At 37.2% G+C, this 27493-nt stretch overlaps 1 protein-coding gene across 2 annotated transcripts in view; it reads left to right on the top strand.

Annotated features, from left to right (window-relative positions):
- hdac9b (histone deacetylase 9b) overlaps positions 1-25618 on the top strand; it is a 62010-nt gene extending 36392 nt beyond the window's left edge. Inside the window, exons 4-13 of one of the 2 annotated variants that reach the window (XM_082149988.1) lie at positions 6998-7239; positions 7356-7508; positions 8638-8768; positions 9282-9403; positions 15100-15231; positions 16684-16799; positions 18638-18760; positions 20016-20211; positions 20668-20879; positions 23581-25618. In XM_082149988.1, coding sequence (XP_082006114.1) covers positions 6998-7239; positions 7356-7508; positions 8638-8768; positions 9282-9403; positions 15100-15231; positions 16684-16799; positions 18638-18760; positions 20016-20211; positions 20668-20879; positions 23581-23907 — 1754 coding nt within the window. In that variant the 3' untranslated portion in view covers positions 23908-25618. The remainder of the gene's footprint in view (positions 1-6997; positions 7240-7355; positions 7509-8637; positions 8769-9281; positions 9404-15099; positions 15232-16683; positions 16800-18637; positions 18761-20015; positions 20212-20667; positions 20880-23580) is intronic. The other variant, XM_082149989.1, reaches the window with a different exon arrangement.
- Positions 25619-27493: the final 1875 nt, after the last annotated feature.

The raw sequence follows: 27493 nt of genomic DNA, 5'->3' as shown, positions 1-27493 counted from the left end.
TAGGAAAATATATTTGTGTGTGTGTGTGTATTTTAGAATTTTTTTCTATCTTGTTGGGACATTTTTTGGTCCCGATGAGGGGAAAACAGCTCATAAATCAGTGAATTATGTTTTTTCTTTTTTAGAAAATGTAGAAATGCAGACAGATTTCTTTGAAGATTGTGTTTAGAACTAGAGTTAGGGGATATACAGTTTGTACTGTAAAAAAAAAAAAAAAGTCTGAATTTCCCTATAAAACATGGAAACTCAACATTTGTGTGTGTGTGTGTGTGTGTGTATGTATGCATGTATATGTAATGAAAATATGTTTTGTTGAAATATATTTTATTTAAACCCTCAAATTTCTAAATAAAGTATACAATGTATGTCGGGGGAAGGCTATTTTTAAATGCACCAGAAAAAGTAATTTATATTTTATACGCTCGTATTTTACCAGTACATTTTTCTGATAAATTTTTTCCTCCCCCCATATTTTATAATGCATCCAAAAATATACCCGAAAACATATTTTTTTTTGCTGAATGGAATGATCTGGATTCCCCCTGTCCTGTTTTTGCTGTGAGGAATAAGCTTCTACTTAAAAATACAGCAGCGTTTCCTGCTTTAGACACGCCTGCAGCTCAGAATAACATCAGCCGTAATGAGCACTCAGTCACCGCAGAATATACAGCCAAAAAAGCATCACCCTGTTTTTGCTAAGAAACATACCATATCCCCCCAAACATAAAAAAAAAAACTGTTATGAGAACAGAGGTTAAGAAATAGATTTCCATTTAACTGTGCCGGAGGCTAATTTATAGGGCACCTGATTATTTTGCAGCTTGTTATCTGTACATAAACGATGCGCAGGGTAGGCAAGTCTCACTACAAGAAAGGTTAACATATGCAGCATTTGAAGCATACTAAAATATGAGCTTATTTATGCATACTTTTTTTTTTAAATGTCATGAACCATGTAATTTAATTTAGTTATTCAACATTACCACTGGCTCTGTCAAGCCAAATTAAACTTAAGTATATTTCCTTTAAAATTAAAAGGTAACAAATCATTGTGTGACACATTTCTCCCAATAAAAAGTGTCATGTATAGACGGTTCATTAAGAGTCTAATTTAGTACCTTTTCACTTAAAGGTGTGTGGGTGGTTTGCTTTTGTAGCTGGATGCAGCACTACAAACTCGACGCTTTGATTATCTCTGTAATCAACAGTAATGAGAAACATGAGTCTATGAGAAATGCATTGCTCAAGGGATTATGGGAAATGTAGTACAGCAGATGTGTCATCATATCCCTTGAGTCTGGCCCTCTGGGGGAAAGGGAACCGTTTGGACACAGGCCAGGATGCTTGTCATCCCTTCCTGCTAAAAATAAAACAGGGTGCTTACGGTCTTCAAACTTGTGTTTACTGATTCAGTGCCACATCTGCACCACAATTCTCCTCTCATGTCATACCGTTCAGTTGAGAATTCAGAAGTAAAGCCACAACTAAAGAAGACAGTTCATGAAAGCTAAGGTGCTTGAAATGTGGGGGGTTAAGGGTGGGAGCCCAATAGCTTACATAAATTTGACAGCTTGCTTTTATTTTTGCTCGAGTTAAAATTACCAGATGGCTCAACACGTTTGACAGTCTTTCACACATTCCCTATATTAAGAGTGTGCTCAGAAATGCAGTTATATTTAGCCCAGTTACTGCTGGTTTGCGACTCTCTTTTCAGCTCAACTGGCGTTAATACATCAACAGCTCTTCTTGGCTTCATTGCACATAATGTTCTCGCGAAGGCTCAAGGCCAAAACGCAAGGTGTGAGCATGTTTTGTCTCATAACATTGATTTAGTGATGATGTCAGGTGATGCAATAATGGACCGCTTCCCACTGTACTCTCAACAAGTGCCATGTTGACAATTAAAATAGAATGAAAAACATGCACGTCATTGCGGTTCTATGGCATCCAAACTGTTGCTTCATTTACTACGTTTATCTAACAATAAATGATGAAAGCACAGTGGCTTCAATCAACATAGACCTAATCCAATGACAAACGGTTGATATTCGGTTCGCTAAATGGTCTAAAACACACTTTCTGTACTAAAAAAGAATATGGCGATACTGTACTAAAACACAGCTGAAGTTTCCTGAACAGTGCATGAAAATGTTCAGTCTATTGGCACAGAGTTCTTCTTTATAAAGTGACATTGCCAAATACTGGCCTGGCAGCATAATAGCCCTACAACGTTTTTAGTCGTTTTTGCGGATCCGTGTGAACGGGGATTGTTTTGACAACGTTGTCGTCTGTACGCGAAAAACGCAAAGGAAAAACGTTGTTACCCTGTAAATGTTCCCTCAGTAACATTCAGTGCAAACGGTGAAGTATGATTCCCAAACAACTGAGATTCATGAGTCGGTTCTTATTAGTGAATCAAAACACTTTATTTACTATTTTTACTATAGTAATAATAACAGCAAATTATGGATAATTACATGCAACTAACCCTAAACCAATCCTCAATCCTAAAGCAAGTAGACCTATATGTAATTAATTAATATTACTTGGTACTTAATTACGTAATTACACTGTAACAACGTTTCCTTAAAATAAAGTGTAACCCAGTGTAACTGGCTGGTTGTTCATATGACAATGTGATTAGATACACATTTTGTGTTTCGTCAGTAAGATGTTTAATGCATAATTAAGATGTATTATTACATAGTGTTTGTGCTTCCTCAAGAAAGCAACATACACTGTAAAAAATGATATCAATAAGTTATGACATTTGTTTTTACATTGCTTTAACTCATCAAAATAAGTTAAGCAATTTACTTTTTATTATACTTTTTATTATACAGTTATACAAGATTCAACTAATTTTTTAAGTCAGTTTAATGTAATCTAAGTTGACTTAAACATCCAAGTTGATTGTACTTAAAACACCTTTTGCAAGAATTGTTTGACATTTATTAATTAATTTATCTCATTTAGCAGTGGAATTTCATTTCCCCCCTAAATGTTTATTCCTAAAAAGTATTAAAAGAATGGTTAGTGTAACTGTTGAGGAACCAGAACCATGACGAGGAATCAAAACTGGAATCATTCAGTTCTTTACAGTTTCAATCCCTAGACTTGTTCACATTAGAAGACGTCTTTTGACCTTCAATGACGTCAAAGCTTCTCTTCCCAACAATGTGTCGCAATGATGTCACACTGCCTGGAACAGGGTTAAGTTGTGTTATCCAGAGGGCCATTTGGTCTAACCTGGCCATTCTTAATCTCTAAACCGCCTGCTACCAGCTGAGTTGACCTGAGGTTTCTTCACCGAGAGCTCGGTTGGATGGTCGATCAAAGTGTATCTTTTTAACGACGGTAGTGGGGAGGGCAAGCAGAGAAACATAAGATAAATGAGATATCACCGTGAGCGCTCCAAGCCAGCAGGTGTTTCTGAGGCTATATTTAGCTCCATTAGGGCAGCGAGCCCAATGCCTGTGACTCATTGTTGAAGCTCATTGGTTGACTCCATGAGTGCTGTAACAGGCTGCTCTTTGTGAAGAGCTCTCTCAAGTCAGAATTAATATTCCCCCCATCATTCCAGGATGCTTAGAGTCCTCAACTACAGAGAGCTGCAAATGTCTCTTCAAACTCTTTTCCAAGAAAGTGCCGTCACGACAACAAACCAAGGTGAATTTTTGCTAAACACCCAGAAGTTGGCTTCAAACGTTTGCTTCGAGCTCTACTGGAGCTGACAGGCATAGCCGACATGTATGAGTGTCGACAGAAAGAGGGAGCGCTTGTGTGTGTGTGTGTGTGTGTGTGTGTGTGTGTTTCTGTCTTATAGAAGGGATGATATAATATCCATGGGTGCTCTCGGGGAGGAGACACCACACAGCGCAGCTCAATATCTGCAGGAAGAGGAGTCATTATGATGTCGCCAGTGTTGCCATGGCAGCCGGTTTGGGTGGTGGATTGGGTGTGCGTTTTGTCATAGTCTAAGATTGCACCACTTGCTTTTATGTTGCTATTTATAATCGGCGGTTGCGCATGCAGACATTTTATGATGATGGTGAAGAACATTATGTTCAACCAAACAAGCATAGAAATGCTTCACCATTAATGTGTGAATTGCTGCGTGTGCCACAATAATTGCTTTGCTATGGCAACTCATTAGGGGAATATTCTAGGCTTAAGAGACACTGGTTCATGGATATAATTCATGCTTTAAAGGCTTTGCCTCTTTGTGTGTGTGTGTGTGTGTGTGTGTGTGTGTGTGTGTGTGTGTGTGTGTGTGTGTGTGTGTGTGTGTGTGTGTGTGTGTGTGTGTGTGTGTGTGAGAGCATTGAACAGGTGGTAGTGTGTTATGCCAATAACAAGCTTTCAGAGGATTAAAGATACATAGCTAATTAATCTACTCTCTTGCATCTAGTGTGTTTACTAAAATCCTATCTATCTATCTATCTATCTATCTATCTATCTATCTATCTATCTATCTATCTATCTATCTATCTATCTATCTATCTATCTATCTATCTATCTATCTATCTATCTATCTATCTATCTATCTATCTATCTTATCGTTCTATCATTCATTTGTTCTATCTGTCATTCTATCTTTCGTTCTATTTATGTCTGTCTGCACTGTAAAAAATCTCAAATCATTATATATATTTTTTTTTTTTTTCCTGCACTGCCTTCTTTGAGTTTTACTTACTCCCAAAACTTAATTTTAATAACTTTTCAGTGATTTTATTTATTTAGTCAATTTAAATACATTGGACAAATAAATTGGGTAAACCCAGTAAATTAAGTTTATTTGAATAAAATCAAAAACAATCTGTTCAATTTATCTTTCTATCACAAAATAAGATATTTTAAAGAATATTTCAAGTGTTTTGTCTACATAATCAAAGACGGGGGACCAACAACATTGACTTTTAGCACAGACACACCAAAAAAAATCTGACATTTTTCAAAATACAGTATCTTCTTTTGTGTTTTAGAGAGTGATACAGGTTTTGTAGAACAATTTTTTTGACCTGAAACCATATCCTCAGTTATTCATTCTGTGCAGTTTATCAGCCATTGACATTGTGTACTAAAACGCTCATTACAAACTAGCCAACTAATCCATCATGTTGACTAAGAGAAAAAACTATCATGTTTCCAGACACTTGCTTACTCATATGATCTTAAAGTGAATTGTTTTCTGTGTGTGGCTTCCTGTTGTTACATCATTCCCAATTGTGTAACAACCACTTTAGCGAGTACTTTTTCCTAAATGTGGAACCTAGATTCACTGAACCATAAGTACATCTTGCCTCTCTGTAAACTTCTTTGTCTTTCTTCTCCACACTCTTAGAACATTCTGTACATATGCGCACTTTCCAAACCCCATCTCTAAGTAGGCCTAATTGCTTTTCGTCTTTCAGAGGAGACACATTCTCTTATGATGAACATCTCCTTTGTGTTTCAGGCTTGCTATGTCTGTTGGATATATATATAGTTCTTGGGGCCTTAGGGGTGTCCTCTGATTTTTGTACCCGGTGTATTACTTGTAATGAGGCACAGCTTGAAGACTACAGCAGCAATTTTCCATAATGGTGAAGGTGTGATAATGGCTCTAAGGGGGGAGAACGGTGGGGGAATAAGAGGCAGGAACACAAACATCACATAACATATATGTGATATGATATACATAACAAACTGTGGCACTGCAGTCTCCATACAGACCAGAGGAGTCAGTAGAACACATTGGACCAAATCATGGCTAGTAATAACCTTTGGAATTATACATGCTGGGATTCTTATACACATCCTTCTGCAAAAAAAAAAAAAAAAAAAAAATATATATATATATATATATATATATATATATAGTGTTGCTTTGCTTTGCTCTCTCTACTGTATCTCTGCATGCTGTATCAGAGAAGCTCCTATGGGGCCATACATACTTGATGACTTTGAGATAGTTGGTTGCTTAAGGCCAATTCTATAACAAGTCATAACAATCATACGTTTTAAAAATCGTTCTACACCACAATTGTAACCATAATTACATTAATATAATGACAAATAATATTGTTAGAGCAATTTTTCCAGCTGATGAAAGTTAAAAACATTGAAAGCCAACTTGACTTAATTTTTTCCTGAACATAACTAAAGCTAATATTCATGGAAGCTTATTTCCTCCACAGAATAAAAAATAAAAAAAGGTAATTGCGACTTTTTTTCTCACAATTGCGAGTTTACATCTCTTTACCAGAATTGCGTGATATAAAGTCGCAATTGTGTATAAAGTCAGAATTGAGATATAAAGTCGCAATTACTTTTTTTTTTTAGCTTTAGTTATGTTCAGTAAAAAATTAAGTCAAGTTGGCTTTCAATGTTTTATTTATTTTATAACACAAAAGTGCGACTTTATATCACGCAATTCTGACTTTGTGTCTCGCAATTCTGCCAAGTTATTAGAAATGTACTCCTTGAATTCATGTTGTTTTCATACGGTTTAGATTTTATTTTATTTTATTACATTGTAATGTCTCTAAAAATGTCATGTGGTGTAACTATCAAGTGAAAAAGTAGTAGCATATTTCCCCATATCTTGAATACATGTGAGTGTACACATTTTAATCACTATTTTCATATTTTATATATAGGCTATATTCATATTATTATATTTTATATATTTTTAAAATGCATTTTTCAAGGTTAAAGGTACACCACATGGCATTTTACATTATTGCCTTGTCATAAAAAAATTGCAAATTTTCTGATATTTTAATGCATGTTGTTGGACCACATGACTTTTTTGGTTGCACCACATGTCAAAAAAAAGTTTTTCAAATATTATGAATTTCAAGACCATATTTTGTTACAAAATAATATTGTAATATGTCTAAAGAATGTCATACCTGATCGTTACAATATCTCTGACTGATTACTAATAATAACCCTTCAAAAATATAAAGACATCTGTACTAAATCCTTGCATTCTCACCCCTTTTTTTCTCAGTGGACATTAAGCCAGAGGTTCCACTGGCTCTTGATCCGGGCTCCCCGTTGGACTTGCGTACAGACATTAGGATGCAGGGTTCTGCTTCAGACCCCATTGTGTGGGAAAGACAACTTCAACAAGAGCTGCTCCTCATTCAGAAGCAGCAGCAGATTCAGAAACAGTTACTCATCAGTGAGTTCCAGAAACAGCACGAGAACCTGGTTCGCCAGCACCAGGCCCAGATACAGGAGCATTTGAAGGTAACAACACAACCCTACTGACATACTGAGTTGATACAACGCAAAAAGCGAGAAGTGCAATACAACCATACAGTTTGACTAGATAAATAAATGTGTAATAAACATCTGCCTCTCAGTTGCAGCAGGAACTACATGTCATGAAGCAACAACAGGAGCAGCTGGAGAAAGAGAGGAAACTAGAGCAACAGAGTCAGGAGAGAGAACTGGAGAGGCATCGGCGTGAACAACAAGTCCTGGTCCTCCGCAACAGAGAACGGAGCAGAGAGAGTAAGAGCTCATCATCACGATCACGATCACGATCACCCACACAACACTCAAACACTCCACAACCTGTCTGTATCTAATGACATCAAAATGGCACAGTCAAATGACGTCTGGGTCTTTTACATGTTCAAGGTGTTGATCAACACAGGATGAAACTGACAAAAAACAACAAAAAACGACTAGATCTAGTCGGCTAGATCTGAGCTGGCGAACTGTAATAAGTGTAAATACAATAGAGGGTAAAAGTTCTAGAAAAGGGAAAGAGGGAAAGATAAAGTTAATGCTTGTGTGTAATTGGGTGAAATGTGGGTAAATGTGACAAATGCGACTTCATATATATTTTTTATATTAGTTCAAATTTGTAATATAATTAGTATATATATATATATATATATATATGTATAAGGGTTTACAACAAATATGTATAAATAATATATAGAATTTGGAGTAAATATATCATTACTTACTTCATTACAAATTAATTAAAATTTTGAGGGAAATGTGCTATTGTCATCTCATAGTGCAATAAACAACAATTTGATTGGACCATTAGATTTAAATATTATTAAAATTTTCTATAGGCTTTATTTTCTATACGCATGACATAATCTCTTATTTCTGCCTTTTGACTTTTAATGGGAAATATGACTGAATATGAATGTTCTGGACAGGTTTCATAAGATTTACCCTTAAAGAGATCAATTGGAACTCCTTTTGTTCATGAAGTTCTATATAACAGCCTTGAATAGTGCCTCACTCCTGCTGTCCAGAAGAGGGAGATATTCCTTCATTTGTTTAAATGTGCTCAAACATATTTAGCCAATAATGCTATATAGGCATCTGAACTGGAGCTTTTGAGAAGAGCGTGTGGGTGAATGTGTAGGAGAGATGCTATTGTTTGAGTTGAGGCTGATCCTGCTGTGTCTGGGAGTGGCAGTAATACAATCATTTCTCTGACCTTGAAATGAAGCCAAAACTCTGCAAACATTCTTTCTGTTTACAGTGACTCTAACCAGAGACCTAGCTGAGCTCAGTCAGGAATGTCTCAGTTTTATTCTATGCATTGTAAGTCTAAATATAATTTGATTAAACCCCAAGATGTTTATGATTTTTTCTCTGTGTGCGTCTCCTGGTCTGACAGGTGCAGCGGCCAGCACGGAGGTCAAGCAGAAACTACAAGAGTTTCTGTTGAGTAAATCCACCAAAGACGGCATGTCAAATGGGGTCCCCCAGAAAATCACACAGAGCTCCAAACTGTGGTACACGTAAGTAACCTGCACAAACCTCCAACCATTTGCTTTTTTAAATAAGCTGAAATGTGTTATTTCAGACTTTTCATTTTAAATTAATGTTGCACAGAAATAGCACAAACATTTAAATACTATCTAAGCATGTGATATATAAATAGCACTATACACACTATTCACACATATTCACTATAAACTTGCTTATTAGCATGCATATTACTTATTAGTACTAATACCTAAAAATAACGACCTAAATTTTTAGGGAAACCCCCCAACTTTAAAGGTTAGTGTTTTCAAATATTAAATACAAATAAAGTTAAATGTAGGCTACTTATAGTTTATAAAATAAATAAAGCCAGACTGGAAGCACTTTTCAGATTTTCTGAAAAGAAGTACTAACATTTCGATTTTAGCTAATAATCAGTAAAGTGATACTAAGGTGGATGGTACTCGAGCACAGAAGGGCTGTCAGTTGTATTTATGACTGTGAGGTAAGTTCAGGAGTTCAGTTTGCATCTCCTTTCTGTTCAGGGCCTCCCATCACACCTCTCTGGAGCAAAGTTCACCTCCTTTGGGAGGCGCGTCCTCCTCCTACAAGATCTCCCTGCCCTCCCCACAGGACTGCCGGGACGACTTTCCTCTGAGGAAGACAGGTAGGTTTCTAAAAGTTGGCCTCTCAAAATCCATTTTTTATTTATTTAGCTGTACTGTCTCAAAAAGGAGTCACTCACAATCCGTTCCCATGCACTATAATCTTGTGATATTGCCAAAATGTGCGTTGCACATATAATATTTAATTTGTAGCTTTGCTCACAAGTCATTGCTTTTTGCACTGAGGAGGGGTTCTGATTAGAGTGTTTTTCCCAGAATTACAGGATCCCTTGAGAGAGATAATACCCGTATTTGCATTATTTCATGGATAGTTTAAGTACAGTAAATGATGAGTAGATTTCCACAGTAGGATTTCTTTCCCTCATAGCATGCGACTGAACCACAAATTTCCTAAAACACTAAAAGGTATATAATTTTCAGCTATATAAGAGGCTTTAATAATTTAGAATATCCTTGACTTTTCACAAGAAAACACCACAGGTTTGTTGACTCAGTGTTGGAGGGAGTCTCGTAGGAAGTCAGTATTAGTGTGAGTTATGACTCCCACTTGGCCGGCCAGTCATGAGTTCTTGCAAAGGGCGAACTGTTCATAACTGTGCTGTTAAGTCACGGAAATGACATTACATTCCTTCCCCTTTGTGTCCCTTTGAATTATGATGGTAAACAATTATACCTGCCTAAATGCTTCACCATATGGGTTGGCATGTTGTGTATTTACATAATTTAGGGATCAGGCAATGGAGGTTTAATCCCAAATTATGCAGACTCTGTGTGCCCAATGTAAACTAATCTAAGGTAATTATGTTGGTTGTTCTGTTCAAATAAGCTCTTTATGGACACATGAAAGAGACATGTTTATTGTCTTAGCTTTTCAACAGTAACCTCCCAGTTTCAGCATCAATTTCTGCTTCGCTCCACTGAAACCAGCCAATATCCTGAGAACTAAAAGGAGCGGAAGGTTCTGGAATCCAAACAGCCTGCTGAGAAAGCAGTCCCAACAAAGAAAAAAAAAAGAAAGAAAAAAAGGCCTGAGCTGTTGCTGTTAGGAAAACTTATAAATATGAACTGCTTTGGTCCCTATTACATATTATTCAGATCAATAACATATTATTGATTGATTATTGATAGACCATGATAAAGGAAAGGGAAAATCTTGTTAAAACACGTCTCAATGTCAACATTATTTGTATATATATTGGGTTTGTGCGGTTTTGAAAAAAACTTTATACACATTTTACGAAATGTTTAAATTTAATGACTCTAAAAATGTCATGTGGTGTAACCATCAAGTAATATTCTTGTATTTTTGTGTACACATTTTAATTTTAAAATATATTTTTCAATGTAAAAAAATATTTTTTACTAACTCTAACAATATTGTACAATATTTTTACACAGAGACTTTTTGACCTTGGCAGACAGTCAATGATATAATTGCCTGTTTTATGTTTTTAGTCTCTGTGTTTCAGCGTGTTGGTTGCACGACATGACTTAAATTTAAATATGAAAATACAAAATTCTAATATAAATTCATTCAACGTTTTTCTTAATTCATTATTATATAACTTATATAATAAACCGTTTCATAGAGAATTAACTTTAAATGTTTGTCAAATCATATTAATATATGCTACCGAAAGCCAAATAAGTGTCAGGAATAACCCGTCCTTTATGTGTGTTAATCTTATCCATTGCCTAAACCTTTTAAAACGTATTTCCTGCTAGTTGGATTCCGTGGTCACACTCGTGTAAGGTCCCCTCCCCCTCTTCCTGTCTGTCTCAATTAGATGTAGGCACACAACAGGAGCCACACAAAGATGCTGGTTGTTCCACATCCTGGATTTCATGGGAGATGCTTGACTGGCATATGTCAAAAGTTTAGGTTAGCACTGTAGAGAGAATTAACCAAAACAAGGCTGTTTTGTGAGTGCTGCAAGAACTGAGACTTTTTCAAGAGGTAATCCTTAATTTCCCCGGGGTCATCAATGCTGAATCATCTATATAACTCAATGTGGCTTTGGTTTGATCTCACTGTTGTGAAAAAAACCTTAATTGAACTTGTCAAAGAAAAACAAGCTGTTTATCTCCAAAGGATCACATGATTAGCTTGTTTACTCGCCACCTATCTTCTTTGTGCCAAGTTCTGGACTAGAAAAGATCCGTGTGGGGGCACTTGACACTGCTGCGGGCAGGAATAGCCCAGCTTATTGAAGACGGGGGAAAAACTCCTTCTTATGACCCACATACCAAACATGTAGAGCAGGTGCAGCTGAGATGAGAGGGATTTGAGTTTGTGTGTCTTAAATGTGGATATTTTGGGCCGTCAGACCAGGCATGCTTTATTATGCCATGCCATTATTCCCCACTGGAGAAGAAAAATGAACCAAGAGCCAATGATGAAGTAATATGGTTTGCAAGGGCAGTGTTGTTGCATCACAAAGTCTTCATCTCCTGGGTAAACAGGTGTTTGTATTTTTACTAATGAGAGAAACAAGTATTAGAGAGGCCATAGACTGGGTAAGGTTTGTGCACAGATGGGTTATCTTTAGAAGGTGTGACTCTGCTCTTCTTTTAAAGGTCCCCTGAAATCTAAATTTAGTTTTTTTTTAGCTTTTAGTATGAATATGTTAGCCTTAAGGTTATGAATAAGCTGGTGTTCCAAAACAATGACAAAATTTCGCATTTAGGAGATGTAAGCATTCAAAACTTACAGTCTCTCACTTCTGCTAGAGTGGATCACAGATTTTTATGACAAAACCGAGGACTTCAGCTTCTCATCACATCTTCTGTCCAATCAAATGCTCTCTAGAATCTAAAGCGTCCCACTCCCTATGCTATAAATACCACCTGGCCAAAGCGACCGTTGACACGTCACGGAGCAATATGGGTTGAAGATGTGTGTTCGGTCAAGTTTTATTCCGTTTTCCAATTGTATGTTGGTTAAGAATGAAATGGCTAGAATTTTTTCACACCTATTGTATCCAACCTACCATCAGCACTCTGATTCGCTTCCATGGTGCTGTCAAGTATGACTTGCAGTCTGTTAGGTAAACTGAATGCTATTGGCTATTTGAAAAGGGGGAGTCTGAAAGGGCATCATACAAAACTTCAGTGGGCCGTTAAGGAAATGCAATGGATGCAATGGAACAATTAAATTATACACTCACTGGCCACTTTATTAGGTACACCTGATCAGCTGCTTGTTAAAACAAATACCTAATCAGCCAATCACTTGGCTGCAACTCAATGCATTTAGGCATGTAGACATGGTCAAGACGATCTGCTGAAGTTAAAACTGAGCATCAGAATGGGAAAGAAAGGTGATTTAAGAGAACGTGGCGTGGTTGATGATATTTCAGAAACTGCTGATCTACTGGGATTTTCACGCATATTTTTACACTTGGAATTGGTGAGTGTTAATTATTGACCCTGGTTATCACATCTTAGTAGAGATGATCTTTTTTGTCACTTTACACATACATACAGGCTACACTCCTCACACTTCTCTGACACATGCTAAGCCACACAACTTTGAAGGGAACTTCATCTTCGAGTTGAGACAACACAATAAATAGAACTCAGCAGTGTGTACCCTCCAGTGTTGCTTTCAAATGGAATAATATGATTGATTTATGGGCCTGTTAAGTCTTTGCCTCATATATATTCCTGTTTGGCTTGGCATCTAGTTCCAGGCCGTATACGTCAGCGCTGGGTAAAAATCAAGCAGGTGTCGGGCCTGTCTCTCCGGCAGAGTGATTGCCACTGTTTTTAGTGAAGCTGTGGAGTAGAGTGATGAGTTCTCCCATGGCATCATGATCACAGCCTCCTACTAAACCCACCAACAATCGCTCTTCCACCTCCACAGCAATAGGGTAGCGTTCCCGTGGTGACAGGCTGTAGCGCCAGAACAAAAATAGAAGGCAATCAGGACAGTGTGGGGTGCAAGGCGGATTGGAGAGGGCTCCCTGCAGTTCGCTCTCAGCCCACTCCGCTTGCGGGATTTACATCCCATTAGCGCACTGCTGGATTGGGAGCAGACAGTCCTGCCTCTGCTTCTGAAGAGGCCTGAAATAGCAGCCCAGCCTGCGGTCCAGTTCTTTCCCTTGAGATTAGTACTTACAGCTGTGTCTTCCCATGACTCCCACTTCTCATACAAGTCATCCTGTATGGTCATTTACATTTGGTCAACTGTCTTTTTAGGATGGCAACAATACGTTTCTAAAATAAATCAAGATCATAAGACCTTAACTGGAGGGCTGAATGACATAAAGTGGCGAACAAACAATAATACAAAAAATTTTTATCTTGCAAAATTTTGATATATAGATCCATTCTGATGCTCAGTTTTAACTTCAGCAGATCGTCTTGACCATATATATTATACATATACATATACTTATTGTTACGGCTTGTATATATATAAACAATCGAGAACCACTAATCAACATAATAACTTGCTCACTGGGTGGTACTACTGCACAATGGGGAACTGATGGGGGAAAAATATAAAACATCACTCATAATAATGAGACCAAATTTCGGTATTTCTGGCTGCTAGTTGTGATGTGGGTGTTTTCCAAAGGGAGGCACTGAATCTGTGTGGCTGACTTACTCACTCACTTCCCATCAGGGAGTTGTTTAGAAATACTTGCCTGTAGATTACAGTCATGCAAAACAGACACTTCTCCATAATTCAACAGTATTTAAATTATGGCAAAATGCTCCATAGGGTGTAATTTGAATATAATGATGTAAATATGTTTTTTGCTTCTTTTTTTTATTGCAGTCATTGTCGATTTTTTTTATATATTTTGAATTAATGTGATTTTGCATAGAAGACATGTTACTTTTACGCACCAAAACATCTGCCAACATTGTCTGTTAATTTAATTACTACTATACAGAGACTCACTATAAAAAACTAAACTAAAAAACATAAAATTGTAAAATTGGCTTAATAAAATATATCTAAATTGAAGTTGCCTTGACTATTATTGTAGTATTTATAAAAAAAATTATATTATTCAAATCCTGAATTTTAATATAATAATTTATTTGCATTGATAATAACACATTTTTCTACTAAAATATAGTAAAACGTTTATTTGATTTGTTATTATCAGTGGTAAAAACGAATGTGGTAAATATTTACCGTAAATGGAAACCATGATACATTTTTTTAGGATTCTCTGAAGAATAAAATTGTAAAAAAGAACAGCGTTTACTTGAAATAGTAATGTTTTTTAACATTATAAATGTCTTTACTGTCACTTTTAATAAGTTTAATATGTCCTTGCTGAATAAAAGCATTAATTTCTTTAAATAAAAATAAAAAATCTCACTGAGCCCAAACGAATATAATATATTACCATGTTCAAACATTACATCATGCCAACATGTCTTTTTTTTTTTTTTTTTTTTTTTTTTCACAAACATTTTTTATTGTCAGTGTATGTCAAACCTTTGTGCTACTCAGCCTAATTTACTCCAGGTGATGAGGGAACTCTAATCTTTGAAAACAGCCTGTAAATGCCCACAGATCTAATCACAGACCGATAACATCACAGCACAGGAATGCTACTACACAACACTGTGGATTCCCCTCTCTTACTAACAGGCACAGCTACAAATACATCAAAACATTTCCGTAACAACACTTGGCTAAAAAAAGCTTTGAATCTAAAGTAGATTTTAGATTTGGATATTTGATTTAAATGTGTCACTGTTTTCTCTTCAGTCTCAGAGCCCAATCTAAAGGTGCGGTCCAGGTTAAAGCAGAAGGTTGCAGAGAGGAGGAGCAGCCCACTTCTCAGGAGGAAGGAAGGGAGCATCATGACACCCTTCAAAAAGAGAGCCCTGGAGCTTCTGGGTAGGAGTGCCGTCCCATAATGCATCTCAAATTAGACAATATACCTGGGGGCATAAACAATAAGACATCCTACTGGTTGGCAGTCCACTGGCAGTTTCTCTCCATCCACTGTCTGTGAAGCTCAGTGTTATTATGTAACGGCCGCTCTGGCAGGTGTAATCCGGAGTGCCATCCAATGTGGTTTTGAGCCTTGGCCGGTTGAATGATTTTTCCACGGTATTTCAGTCGCTTATGTATATTTATGATGTATCAGTGGCAGCAGTTGGTGGTTGGGTTTGGAAAAACACAGTGGCAAGATTGTCATCCAGTAAATCTTATGTAAAGATGCCAAATATGATATCATTCTATTGCTGTTTGCCAGATGCCAGTCAATATCTCATAGAATACATAGAGAGATGGATCAATGACATGACGTGCATTTTTTTGTGCTGTCAAATCGATTAATCGTGGTTAATCGCATCTAACTTAAAAGTGTGATTACATAATATATGTGTGTGTATAATTATTATTAAATGTGTGTATATATATATATATATATATATATATATATAATATATATGTCTGTGTGTGTGTATATACTGTATATACACATATTTATAAACATATATACTGTATGTATGTGTATATGTACATACAAAGACACACACACAGACAAATATATGATATACAGTATATACATTTTATAATATATACACACCCATTATATAAACACAAACTTTTATGCGATTAATCGCGATTAATCGATTTGACAGCACTTTTTTGTCTGGATTTATTCATTTATATTAAAATACATAAAAAAAATCGCAATATATATATAGAATGACTTAAATAAATAAAAATTTATAAACAAATTAAAATTCATTTTGAGATTTTTGGGGATAATAAGGATGAAAAAAGAAAAGAAAAACATATTGAGTATTTATAAATGTATATAAGTGGTAGGAATTTTAAGAAAGAAAAATGTAAAAAGAAAGAAAAAAAGATTTAGGGAAATCATTCTGAATAATTTACTGCAATTGTGGGAATAATATATAATAATGTAATCCATAAAAAGTAACTGTAATCTCAATTACAAGTACTTAAGTACTTCTTGTGATTACAAGTACTTAATTTTTGGAATTGATTACATTTGTGTGTGTATGTATATGTGTGTATATATATATATATATATATGTGTGTATACATGTGTGTGTATGTGTGTGTGTGTGTATATACATACATACACACACACACACACACACACACACACACACACACACACACACACACACACACATATATATATATATATATATATATGTATATGTGTGTTATTCTTTTACCTTGAAAATTGCAGGTAAAATATACTTAGTTGAAAACTTTTGTTGATATATAGATCTGTACAGTTTATAAATGATAATGTCAATGATGTATACACTTGAACTTATGTCTGTTTAATTGAATCTTCCCCAGAATCCACAGCCAGCAGCAGTGCACCAGGATCGGGGCCCAGTTCACCCAACGGGGCCTGCAGTGCCTTAGGGGCTGAAAACGGACCCTCCTCACTACCAGTCACCACACGCACTGAGGTACTTCCATTAAACAAGTTTTATTACAGGTACAAAAGTCTATTAACAGTTTAGCTTTCTCACAGCAGTTTCATCAAAGCTTTCCTGAAAGATTAGAACCTGTACGACTTAAAGAAAAGTTGATGGCCACCAGGCCACACCCATAAATTTCCTCGACACAAACCCAGCCTGTCCTTGTGCAGCTATGAAAACAGAACTCTGTCTCTACAGCATGTGACCTGCTTGTCCGTCGCAGTCCAATGAAAACGGCTCCCAGCACGGACAATAAAGAGTCAGTTCACTTCCTCCCACAAACTCCTGCTCTATACCGCTAACATTTACTGGCATAGCTATGTGGTTTTCTTTGCCTGCGGCTCTCGTAAAGCTCATGGCAAGAAAGAGTAGATGAGATACTGCTTGAAACAGACAGTTTCGGACAGTTGTGGACATTTACACCTTCAGCCTTCAATATAGCCTGCATATTAAAGGAATATTCCAGGTTCAGTACAAGTTATGCTCAATCGACAGCACTGTTGTTCATAATGTTGATCACCACAAAATGAATTTTGACTCTCCATTTCTTAAAAAAAATCTAAATTCTGGTTTACATTGAGGCATTTACTATGGAAGTGGAGGGGGGGAATTTGTAAATGTCAAAAAACTCTCTCTCAAAAGTATGAGCACAAGATGTATATAAAAAATATTTTTTTCTTTTTGAAGTGCTTTTATAAAATAATGTTAGATTTTAAATTGGCTGCTATTTAATTAAATAAATATATGCGCTGCGTGTTTAAAGGTGAAGCGCAGCACTGTGTTCTCTAAGATGTCAGCAGCTAATAATAACAATAATAATCTCAGTCATATTGATTTATAATCACAACATTTTGGGAAAAATTGCACAGCCCTGCAAACAAGCTCTTTTTAGAGATTTTTATCAACAACAAACAAAAATCGCAATTATATATATTTTTTTTCTCCAAATCGTGAATCCCTACTGCCGATTGAGCGTAACGTATTGAACCCAAAATGTTCATTAGCTCCCTCTGACTCACTTCCTGGTGGCTTCACGGCTCGGTTCCTCCAGGTCCCTGTGGACTTTGCTCACAAAGAGGTGTATTCTGGGCAAATGTGACATGTCTCTGTGAAGCCTCAGCTTAGCAGCTGTGTTATTCTTCAACACCACTGTTTACACTCCCATGGACCTCCAATGCAATAGCCGAGAAGGAATGCTTATTGCGCTGTGATCCAGGGTCGAGGTGGTGGGTGGTTGAGCTTAATTGATCCACCAGCCGCTGGTAGCCAAAGACACGCTAACAACACAAACACGCCCGATCGCTATTGTATTGACATAAGCTTGACGTCTCATGGATCGGACCGCTGGGTCGAGGTGCTACCCGCAGACTGCGCGCCAGTTTCGTAAGCGAGCCGTGTTTGTGATCCGTTACATTGGGTATCTTCTTTCAGAGGGAACTGGTCCCCTGGGTCAAATAAGGCCGGATATCCACATACAGGTCAGTGAATAGGCAGGAGGGATTGAAGGATAAACAGTACAGCCTCTCTGCCACATGCTGATGGGCCGCACCACTGGGTGGAGGAAGTACAGTCGAAAACTGATCAGTTTTTTTCTCTGATGCAGTGAAATGATAGCGACTGGGATACGATTCTGCATTTGTGGGTTTCTCCACGTTGAGCTCATACAGCTCCGCTGTGGCAGGAACAAAACCGTCATTCGTTTTAGTACATTAAAGTTTATTGTTCTGTTGCTGTTGCTCTTTCCAATGGTCCATAGTGGGATTTCAAAATATCTCTTTTTCTCTCTCCCCTTCCTCCATTCCCCTCTCTCTCTTTTTCCATCACAGCGGTGGCCGTCACAGTCGAGGTTATTAGGGCCTGAAAGCTCAATGTCTATGTTAAATCTCTATACGTCTCCATCGCTGCCCAACATCTCCCTGGGTCTCCCGACTGCCTCCTCTCCCATCAGTGTAAGTCAAGTAACCTTTTTTATATAGCACTTTATACAATACAGATTGTTTCAAAACAGCTTTACAGTTATACAGTAATAATACAGTAATAATGGAAAATTATGCATTTTGGCTGTTGTTCAGCTGAAGTCAGTTCAGTTTTGATTCAGTTCAGTTGTAAAGATCATCCATTATTAAATTAGTTCATTTCATCTATAAAGCAAGTGAAATAATGACATGCGCATTCTCTTTCATAACTTCCTCCGTTAAGGCCTGTTCACACTAAGTCTAGATTTTCGGCATGAACAACATAACACACTGAATTAGATTGCAATGAGTACAGAAGAAGTGCATGTGTGTGCATATATATATATATATATATATATATATATATATATATATATATGTGTGTGTGTGTGTGTGTGTGTGTGTGTGTGTGTGTGTGTGTGTATATATATACACATACATGAGATCAAGTGAAGATATAGTTTATATATATATATATATATATATATAGTTTGAGTATATATATATATATATATATATATATATATATATATATATATATATATATATATATTATATCACTTGATGCTGAGCAATTAATTCCGGTATCAAGTCTATTCAAAATAACCATGAAACTTATGTGCAAAACTACATATTTCTAATATTTTATGAAATACAATAGAATGATTAATAAATCACATTTTTAATTTGAATGTCTCTTTTAAACTCTTGTCACCAAAACTGATTAACTTCTAATTCATTTTATGTGGATGTTTACGCTGATAAATGAGGGGAAATGTAGTTTATGGCCTTGGCTCAGCTGCATATTGCTTTGACTGTTGAAAGACTAGCCATCACTGGCTGACTGGATGATATGTGTAGCCTCAGGGTGCTGGCCTTTGACCTTGGGGGATTTTATAGGCCTTAGATAAATATTGTGCTTAAGTGTCTGGTGTCAGTTGCACTCCAGCCCTCCCCATTCACCTCATCCATTACTGCTGTTTAAAGTCCAGCCAAACCAGGATAATTAAATGTAGCTCCAAATAATCTTCAGTTAATTTGCAGTTTAAATATCGTATTGCTCTTTACCTAGAAAATTAAATAAACCTGAATAAATGTGTCTGTATTTGGCTAATGCTATATTCAAGACCCTTCCACATAATCTCTTGTTTATCATAGCACACATTGAGGTTTGAATCAGTATATTAAAAACTTTTCCAAGTGAACAAGAGGGCAAACAATAGACAATATCCTCTCTATCACCTGTCAGGCTGCTTTAGGACTTCAGGAGAAGCATGTTGAGGCTGGGGGTGTATCAGCGGTCATTCAGGGTTTGCCCACGCACCTTCTGGGTCCAGTTCCCCTGTCTGTTGCGATGGAGACTAAAGTGAGCAGCAGCCACCAAGCTCTCCTGCAGCACCTCCTCCAGAAGGAACAACTTCGCCACCAAAAGATCCTCTCTACTGGTGAGAACATATACAAGATTCTTACAGAATACTTCAGAACTCTCTATTCTTGTTCAATAGAATATAATACATTTTATTTCAACGGCTTTCACATGGCAATGTTAAGTTAATGTACATTCCCCCTGGAGCAACATGGGGTTAAGTGCCTTGATCAGCAGCACAACATTGGTTGCTCAAGATTGTCCCTTGTGGGGTGTGAACCTGTAACCTTTCAGCTTGTGGCCTAAAGTTTTTTTTTTTTTTTTTTTAAAGGAACAGTTCACCCAAAAATGATGATTTTGACATTAACGCTTACACGCATACCTTAGGTCGACCTAGGGCATCTTTCATTACCCCTCCAGTTCCCCTCATTCATTTTTTAAAGTTAAACATCAACCTTCTTAGTATTCCTAAATCTATTCATTATAAACACATTATAAATAATATAACAGTGTCTATATACATTTTGTTACATAGGTCAAAGTCCTGTGCATCCTCCCTCTCCGCTGGCTATGATGGAAAGCTCTCCAAGCAGCACCCGACCCAAACTGCCTCGTCACCGGCCCTTAAACCGCACCCAATCTGCTCCGCTGCCCCAGAGCACACTAGCTCAACTTGTGATTCAGCAGCAACATCAGAACTTCCTGGAGAAGCAGAAACAGTACCAGCAACAGATCCACATCAACAAGGTACAATCATTTAGCCAACTGTCAGTGCAATTTAAGGTGTTTTCACACCTGGCTCATTTGGAGCATGTTTAAAAAACCTGGCACGTTTTCTCCTTTACACCGTGTCCTAACTACACGCGCCGCGACACGCGATAAAAGGTGTCTTTTCCATGTTAATCAGAGCACATGTGAAATCCATGTGTACCAGATGTGGGCCGACACTACTGTATGTTGCTGTCTGGGAATCGGCCCGAGATGGCCTGAACAGAGTGGTTTCAGCCCGACTGAAAACAAACTCTAGAGCAGTTCTGTTGTGGTGAAAAAGCAATCCAACCCAATGGACCAACGAACCAAGCTATATGAAAATTCATAATGGGAAATGCATTAGCCTATGTAAAAAGCAGCAGTTACTGTGGGAATGAAGGCTTATATACACATTGTATGCACACACTTTTATGAAAAAAAAGCCACAAAATGCACATAAATTCACATAAATCCCAGAACATAAACAGGTGCACTCTGACCAATCAGAGGACAGTTGGTCTCACATGTGACTAGCATCAACACACTTTGGTTTGCTTTGATGTTGCCTTGTGAACCGAACCAAGAAGTAAATGCAACATTTTAACAATATAAGTTTCAGAGCAATGCAAATGATCTAAAGGTCTAAAAACGCTCTTAGTGCTGTCATGGGAAGATGAGGATGAAGCTTAATGATTATAGTGTCATCATAAAACACATTTACCTTGAAATACCATTCACTTCACATGGGAACTAAAGTTGGACAGCCCATCTCCATTATGTGAGGGGAAAAACATGTACTGGGTTCAGAAGCGGCATTTGAATTAGCATAGCTTAAGGCATCAGTTGCATGCTAACACCACAAAATTGCATAGGGACAAGTTCAAATGGGCTCCAAAGTGGATAGAATACATACTTTTGTTCCCTTGTGGAAATATTTGTGTTTCTGTGCACCAGCAGCCGTGACCTGGCCATCCGTTTAAGTGCAATTATTCTGCCGCGCATGCAAGGTTAGCGACACGGGAGGCTCGCGCTGTGAAAGACTCCATTGTTAGCGGGAGCTTGCAGATTGATCTGCCTTATTATTGCTGAGAGTGCTATGGGAAATTCAAGGTTACATGTGCAATTCTCAGACATGAAGATCAAAAGTACCTAGAGAGCACTTGTTTTGCCTATTTATTGTTATGGCCTCAGTCACCAGGGGCATGTAAAAAAAAAAAAAAAACAGAAGTCTGGTCTTGGTCACGAATGACTGGTATAGTTGCATGATTGTAGTTTGAAAGTTGCTAACTGATTTGTTTTTCATTTTTAAATGATGTGAAACTAGCAAATCATGTTTAAATATAAGATGAGTTAAATGCAGAGTGCAGCTGTATTCTTTAAATATAGTTTCAAACGGTTTCTTAGAAATGTATATAGGCCTATTTCGAAACATGTTGGTGTCATATGAATTTGAAAAACTTTTTTACCATTTTCAAGAAAACTTTGTTTAATGATTCTAAAAATCAAAAAAAAGGTCTTAACCATCAAGTAAAAACTTGAAACATATTTTCCCTTCACATTGAATATATGTGCACTGCACACATCTTAATCATTACAACCCCTGGCAAAAATGATGGAATCGCCACACTTAGCGTTCACCCAGCTTTTTTAATTCATAGCAGACAAGCAAATCACAGATATGATACAAAAAAGGCTTAGAGGGGAAAACATGTGTTTTGAAATGTGTTTTTCAAGGTAAATAGTTTATTTGACAAATATCATGAATTAATAATCACTCATACATGTCATAAATTTTTTTAGGCTGTTGGCCACCTGATATTTTACAGCCTAAACTAAATTTGCCTTGCCACAAAAAGTTCAATTTGATATTGTTGGAGACATGTATAATATAATTTTTGGGTTTGGTTGCACCACATGACTTGTTGATTTGGCAAACGTTTTATTTTAAAAAAAAAATTTTTTTATATTATTACGATTATATTTTCAACGGTATAATAATTAAGATTATGCCAAGCTACATTCATTTTCATTTTCAAAACATTATTTTTATTTAATTAAGTTTTTTTTTTAATTATTATTATTATTATGATATCAGGAAAGTTGTATCACCTTGACATTTTTAACTTGATGCCCCCAAAAATATCAAAATAAATTATAGAAGAGGTGTATATAAGTCATACAGTATATTAATTTAGCTTTAATGTATTTGTAAGTAATTAATAGATCCTTTTAAAAAAGACAGAGAAAATAAGTGTAATTTAATTGATCCTGTTATTTTCAGTTTTTACCATAAAACTGACTGGAAACAACTGAAGAGTAAATAATCTCTCTTTGGATGGTCTGTAAACAGATATACCTAGAAGTAAATGATTTCTGAGGGAAATGAGGTCATGAATGCTGTGAAATCAGGGATTAGCTCCCTGGCTTAATAACTGAATGTTTTTACATGTGCTAAATAGGGCACCTGTGTAATTTTACATCCAGCTTTAGTAGGAGATATAAAAAGTATGTTACTAATTCCCGGACACAATGACTATATTTACATGACGTAGGCTATATTTACATGAGGTTTAGATTCCTCCTCACTATTTAGCTGTCGTGTATGAGTTCCACTTCTGGTAAATGACACTGTTTGTGTAAATCACTCATCGTTGACAGAACCTCCAATAACAATAAACCGTGTTTCTCTCTTCCTTAGATGCTGTCGAAATCCATCGAGCAGCTCCGTCAGCCGAACGTCCACCTGCAGGAGTCCGAGGAGGAAGAGGGAGAGGATTTACATGACCATCCCATGCAGGAGGACAGCTCGCCCTCTGGTGGTGTCATCAGGAGGCACAGTCCCGACAGCAACCGCAGCTCCGGATCACCCATCGAGCCACTGGACACTCATCCTGGGGTCATCCGGGTCAAGGAGGAGCCCGAAGCCAGCGATGATGAGACAATGGCCACTCAGAGCCTGGCTGACAGGCAGAGCTCCTACATTCACCAGGTGAACGGGAGGATGGTGATACAGGCCATGATATGAAACGACAGATACGTCTGCACACGAAGGCACAGGCTGACACACACGCGACATGCTTACACGACACAGAGCCATTGCTTTGGGAGCTCTCATTCGTGAACTTGTGAAGTGATCTGTATTGTACGTTGTATGTTTTGTATATAATTGAATAAGATGAGAATTTTAGCCCACTTGGTCTTTTAAATGCTAAGAAGCAATTCTTGATTGTTTGTTGAAATAATAATTTAAGAGATCCTTTCTACTTTCTATCCGCCCTTTGAGAAAGCTCTTGTTGGATATTTCTGTGATTTTTCCCATGGCACTATGGATTTCTTATAGATCTTACTTTGCTTTATATGAATGTTATTATAAAGATATGTTGCAGTACGTAAGAGTAAGCTTATTGTTTGCTGAAAGACTTACAGATAGTCTGGGGACAAAGTCGGTAAATGTGAAAATGCACACAACAACAACAACAAAATTAAAGGAATAAAGGAATATTCCGGATTCAGTACAAATAATGATTAATTGACAGAACTTGTGGAATAATTTTGATTGCCACAAAAAATATATTTGACTCTCATTTTCTTAAAAATAAATAAAAGGTAAAACATTTTTATTTGAAGATTCAGTTATAATATAATGTAATATAATATTATATTATATTATATTATATAATAATTAAGTAAATGATAAATATTCTTCTATTGAAACTAGTCTATTATTTGAGCTGTAAAGTTAATTTTTGGGTTTTAGTTAGAAAGCAAATTTTCACACTAAAACAAGCATATTGTTTACATCTTGTGGTTATACTAATAAAACTGTGAGCATTTTATTAGATTGGCCCCATTCTTTTTTTCTTTTTTTTTTTGTAATCAATACTTTGCCAATAACTTTAACTGAACTTAACTTGCATTGAACCTGGAATATTCCTTTAACAGTTGGAACGCGATCTGGAAAGCTCTAGAATGACATTCTGTGTTCCTTGTTCTCCTGTGGCCCGAACCGAAGGCACTCTGCTCCTTGCTGAGTTTTCAGAGGGAGAGAGTTGTAGAGGAAATGCCTGGTGGAAGCCAGGAATCAGAATGATTCATGAGCGCAGGAATGCTGGGAGAGGACAACTCCATGCTGAAGTCAGAGGGCCCAGCAGTGAGCTCTGATTTACTGTTGAGGCAAATTACAAAGTGAGTGAGGAGACGGCGGGGGGAGCCCCCTTTTAAAACCAATCATTTCCTCTGTATTCCCACGTGATGTGTTTACCACGACACGCAGGCTTGATGTTTCTTCGGTAGAAAAAAAAAAGAAGGTAATCGTTCTGTTCTTTCCTGAGGCAGTGTTGCCATTCGTTGGCCGTCTTTCTTCATGAAGTGCTCAGATCAACTTGCGTGATCAAGAAACTATTGTCATTTTTTGTTAGCGAGCCATCTTTCCTGTATTCCTCTTTTTTTTATTTCAAGCTTTTGGTGTGAAATTATGTTTTGTGAATGAAAAACATCAAAAAAAAAAAAAAAAAATTAAAGAGGAAAACATGTTTAATTGATGTGAGCCATCACTATGTCTACAAATAGCCTGTGAGTCAACCTGAGCTGGCCTGTTTCATTCCTGTTGTCTTTTCCACTGGATGTTAATAAGAACTGTCCGCTAACGATAGAATGTCACATATAGTTTGTAACCGTACGTGTTTCCCGTCTGTCACAGATCACCTTTTATAAATAAAGTTCTTTTCCATCCTGTACTTCTCTGGACAATCTTTTCAATGAAGATGTTGATGAGTGAATTTCCAAAAATAAACAGAATTGGAGTGTAAAATGCAGTCGCTCCCTAACAAACTTTCCCACACTCAGCCAGAGTCCGGCTTCTGATTCTAAGGGCAATCCAGAGGTTTTAGTCTCTGACTTTGAAGGCTTTCGGAACGAGGCTTTGAAGTGAACATGAGAGGTTCCCTAAGTCTGCATTAAAGATGTTAAGATAAAGTGAACCTCAAGACGATGATATATAACCTGGGTTAAAGCGACCAGGTCAAGTTTAACCAATTATGCAAGGTAGGCTTAGCCGGAGCCCGGACAATTCCCAGTCTGAACTAGTGATCCAACTGCTGTGTGCCACCTGTAAATAGTCCATTTTTGGAGAATTTCAGTTTGAGCAGCTTATGTCTCAAATGTTTTGTTCAACATCATAATTGCCTGCATATTAATCTGGGGTAGGTGAAAGTATTTAATAATTCACTTCAACAATGTAACCTTTTTTCCTGTCACTATAAATTTGAATGATCCATCTGGATCAACATGGTCAACAAGCATCAACATGGTTTAGCTTGTAAGTATTAATGTATCATATAACTGAATGAATGTAGGAATGATTGACTGTAATAGGATGTTAAAAAGCCACTTTTTGAAACTTTTTACAGTGCAATGGACAGAAAATGCTACGTCTAGTATTCCTAGTATCTAATAACTCCACAATGGACTGGCATGGAGACGTGAGACGATGAAATCAGATGTGTGTGTGTGTGTGTGTGTGTGTTTTTGTGGTCCTTTCCATTTGCCTTGACCAAACTCAAGGTGTGATACAAGACTGCTGAGACTATCCTGGCAGCCAGTAAAGGAAACAGCGTTTCTTTTCAAGAAAGAGTTATAAAACGCCCACCCGGGATCCAAATTTATATCGAATAAAAAAGGAGTGTGAACTGTAAAGGCTCCTCTCTGGGGTGGAATCATTTATTTTGGAGACACGTCCATGCCCAGTTCTCTAGGGCCTGGTGTTGGTGTTATTTTTTGCTGCCTGTCAAACCAAATGTACATGGTGTGCCGTTCAATTATTCGGCTGCTTCCAAGTTGGCCGACTGTGATTGACTGGCAATAAACTATGCTTTGCTTAACTGACAGATCATGGGCATTACATCAATGGAGAAATTCTGTCATTGGATTCATCGTGAGACATATAATATATCTGCAAAGCAAAATATAAGAGTGGTAACTGCTTGATGGGGACGTTGTGGCTCATGCTGGGTTATCATTACCCATTATGTAAAGCTATTTGGTGGTTTTGCAACGTTTCACGTTGTACGGTCAAGACCTCATCCAGGAGACGTCAGTGTATTACAAGCAGCCAAAATGGGAGAGTGAGACATTGGGACAGCCAGTTTTCGTCTCGCCCTTTGCTGTTAGGAGAACGGCAGTCCTCCACCCTCAATGATTGAAAAGGAAGAAATGTTGCCATGACATTGACCCACAGAACTGTTGTCGGTCTCACTGGCCAGTTTCATCCAGCGTTATCGTGACTCCAACAGCATTGATCTTCCTTTTCATGTTTAACGAGGTAAGTGAATGGAGAAGGGGATGTTCAAAGAGCAGGCAGCGTGCGGGACCTGCTGTATATCACAGTCAGATTGGTCGGGCTGATAGGTGAGGGTGAGGTAGAGCAGTGGCCCGGGATAAGGGTTCCCATGGGAAGAGCTGACTGCACTCCAATCTGTTAGCGCCAAGAAAGGTTTTCAGAAAAAAGACAAACAATTTGATGTTTTTTAGAACATTTTGCCATTAAGTTTCCGATGTTATTAGAATATTTAATTTCCTCATTATGTAATTGAACCACAAAGTGTTGTTTTCAA

This window comes from Leuciscus leuciscus, assembly GCF_965113295.1.
Source record: "Leuciscus leuciscus genome assembly, chromosome: 20".
Lineage (NCBI taxonomy): Eukaryota > Metazoa > Chordata > Actinopteri > Cypriniformes > Leuciscidae > Leuciscus > Leuciscus leuciscus.
This window is presented reverse-complemented; position numbering and strand designations above follow the sequence as displayed.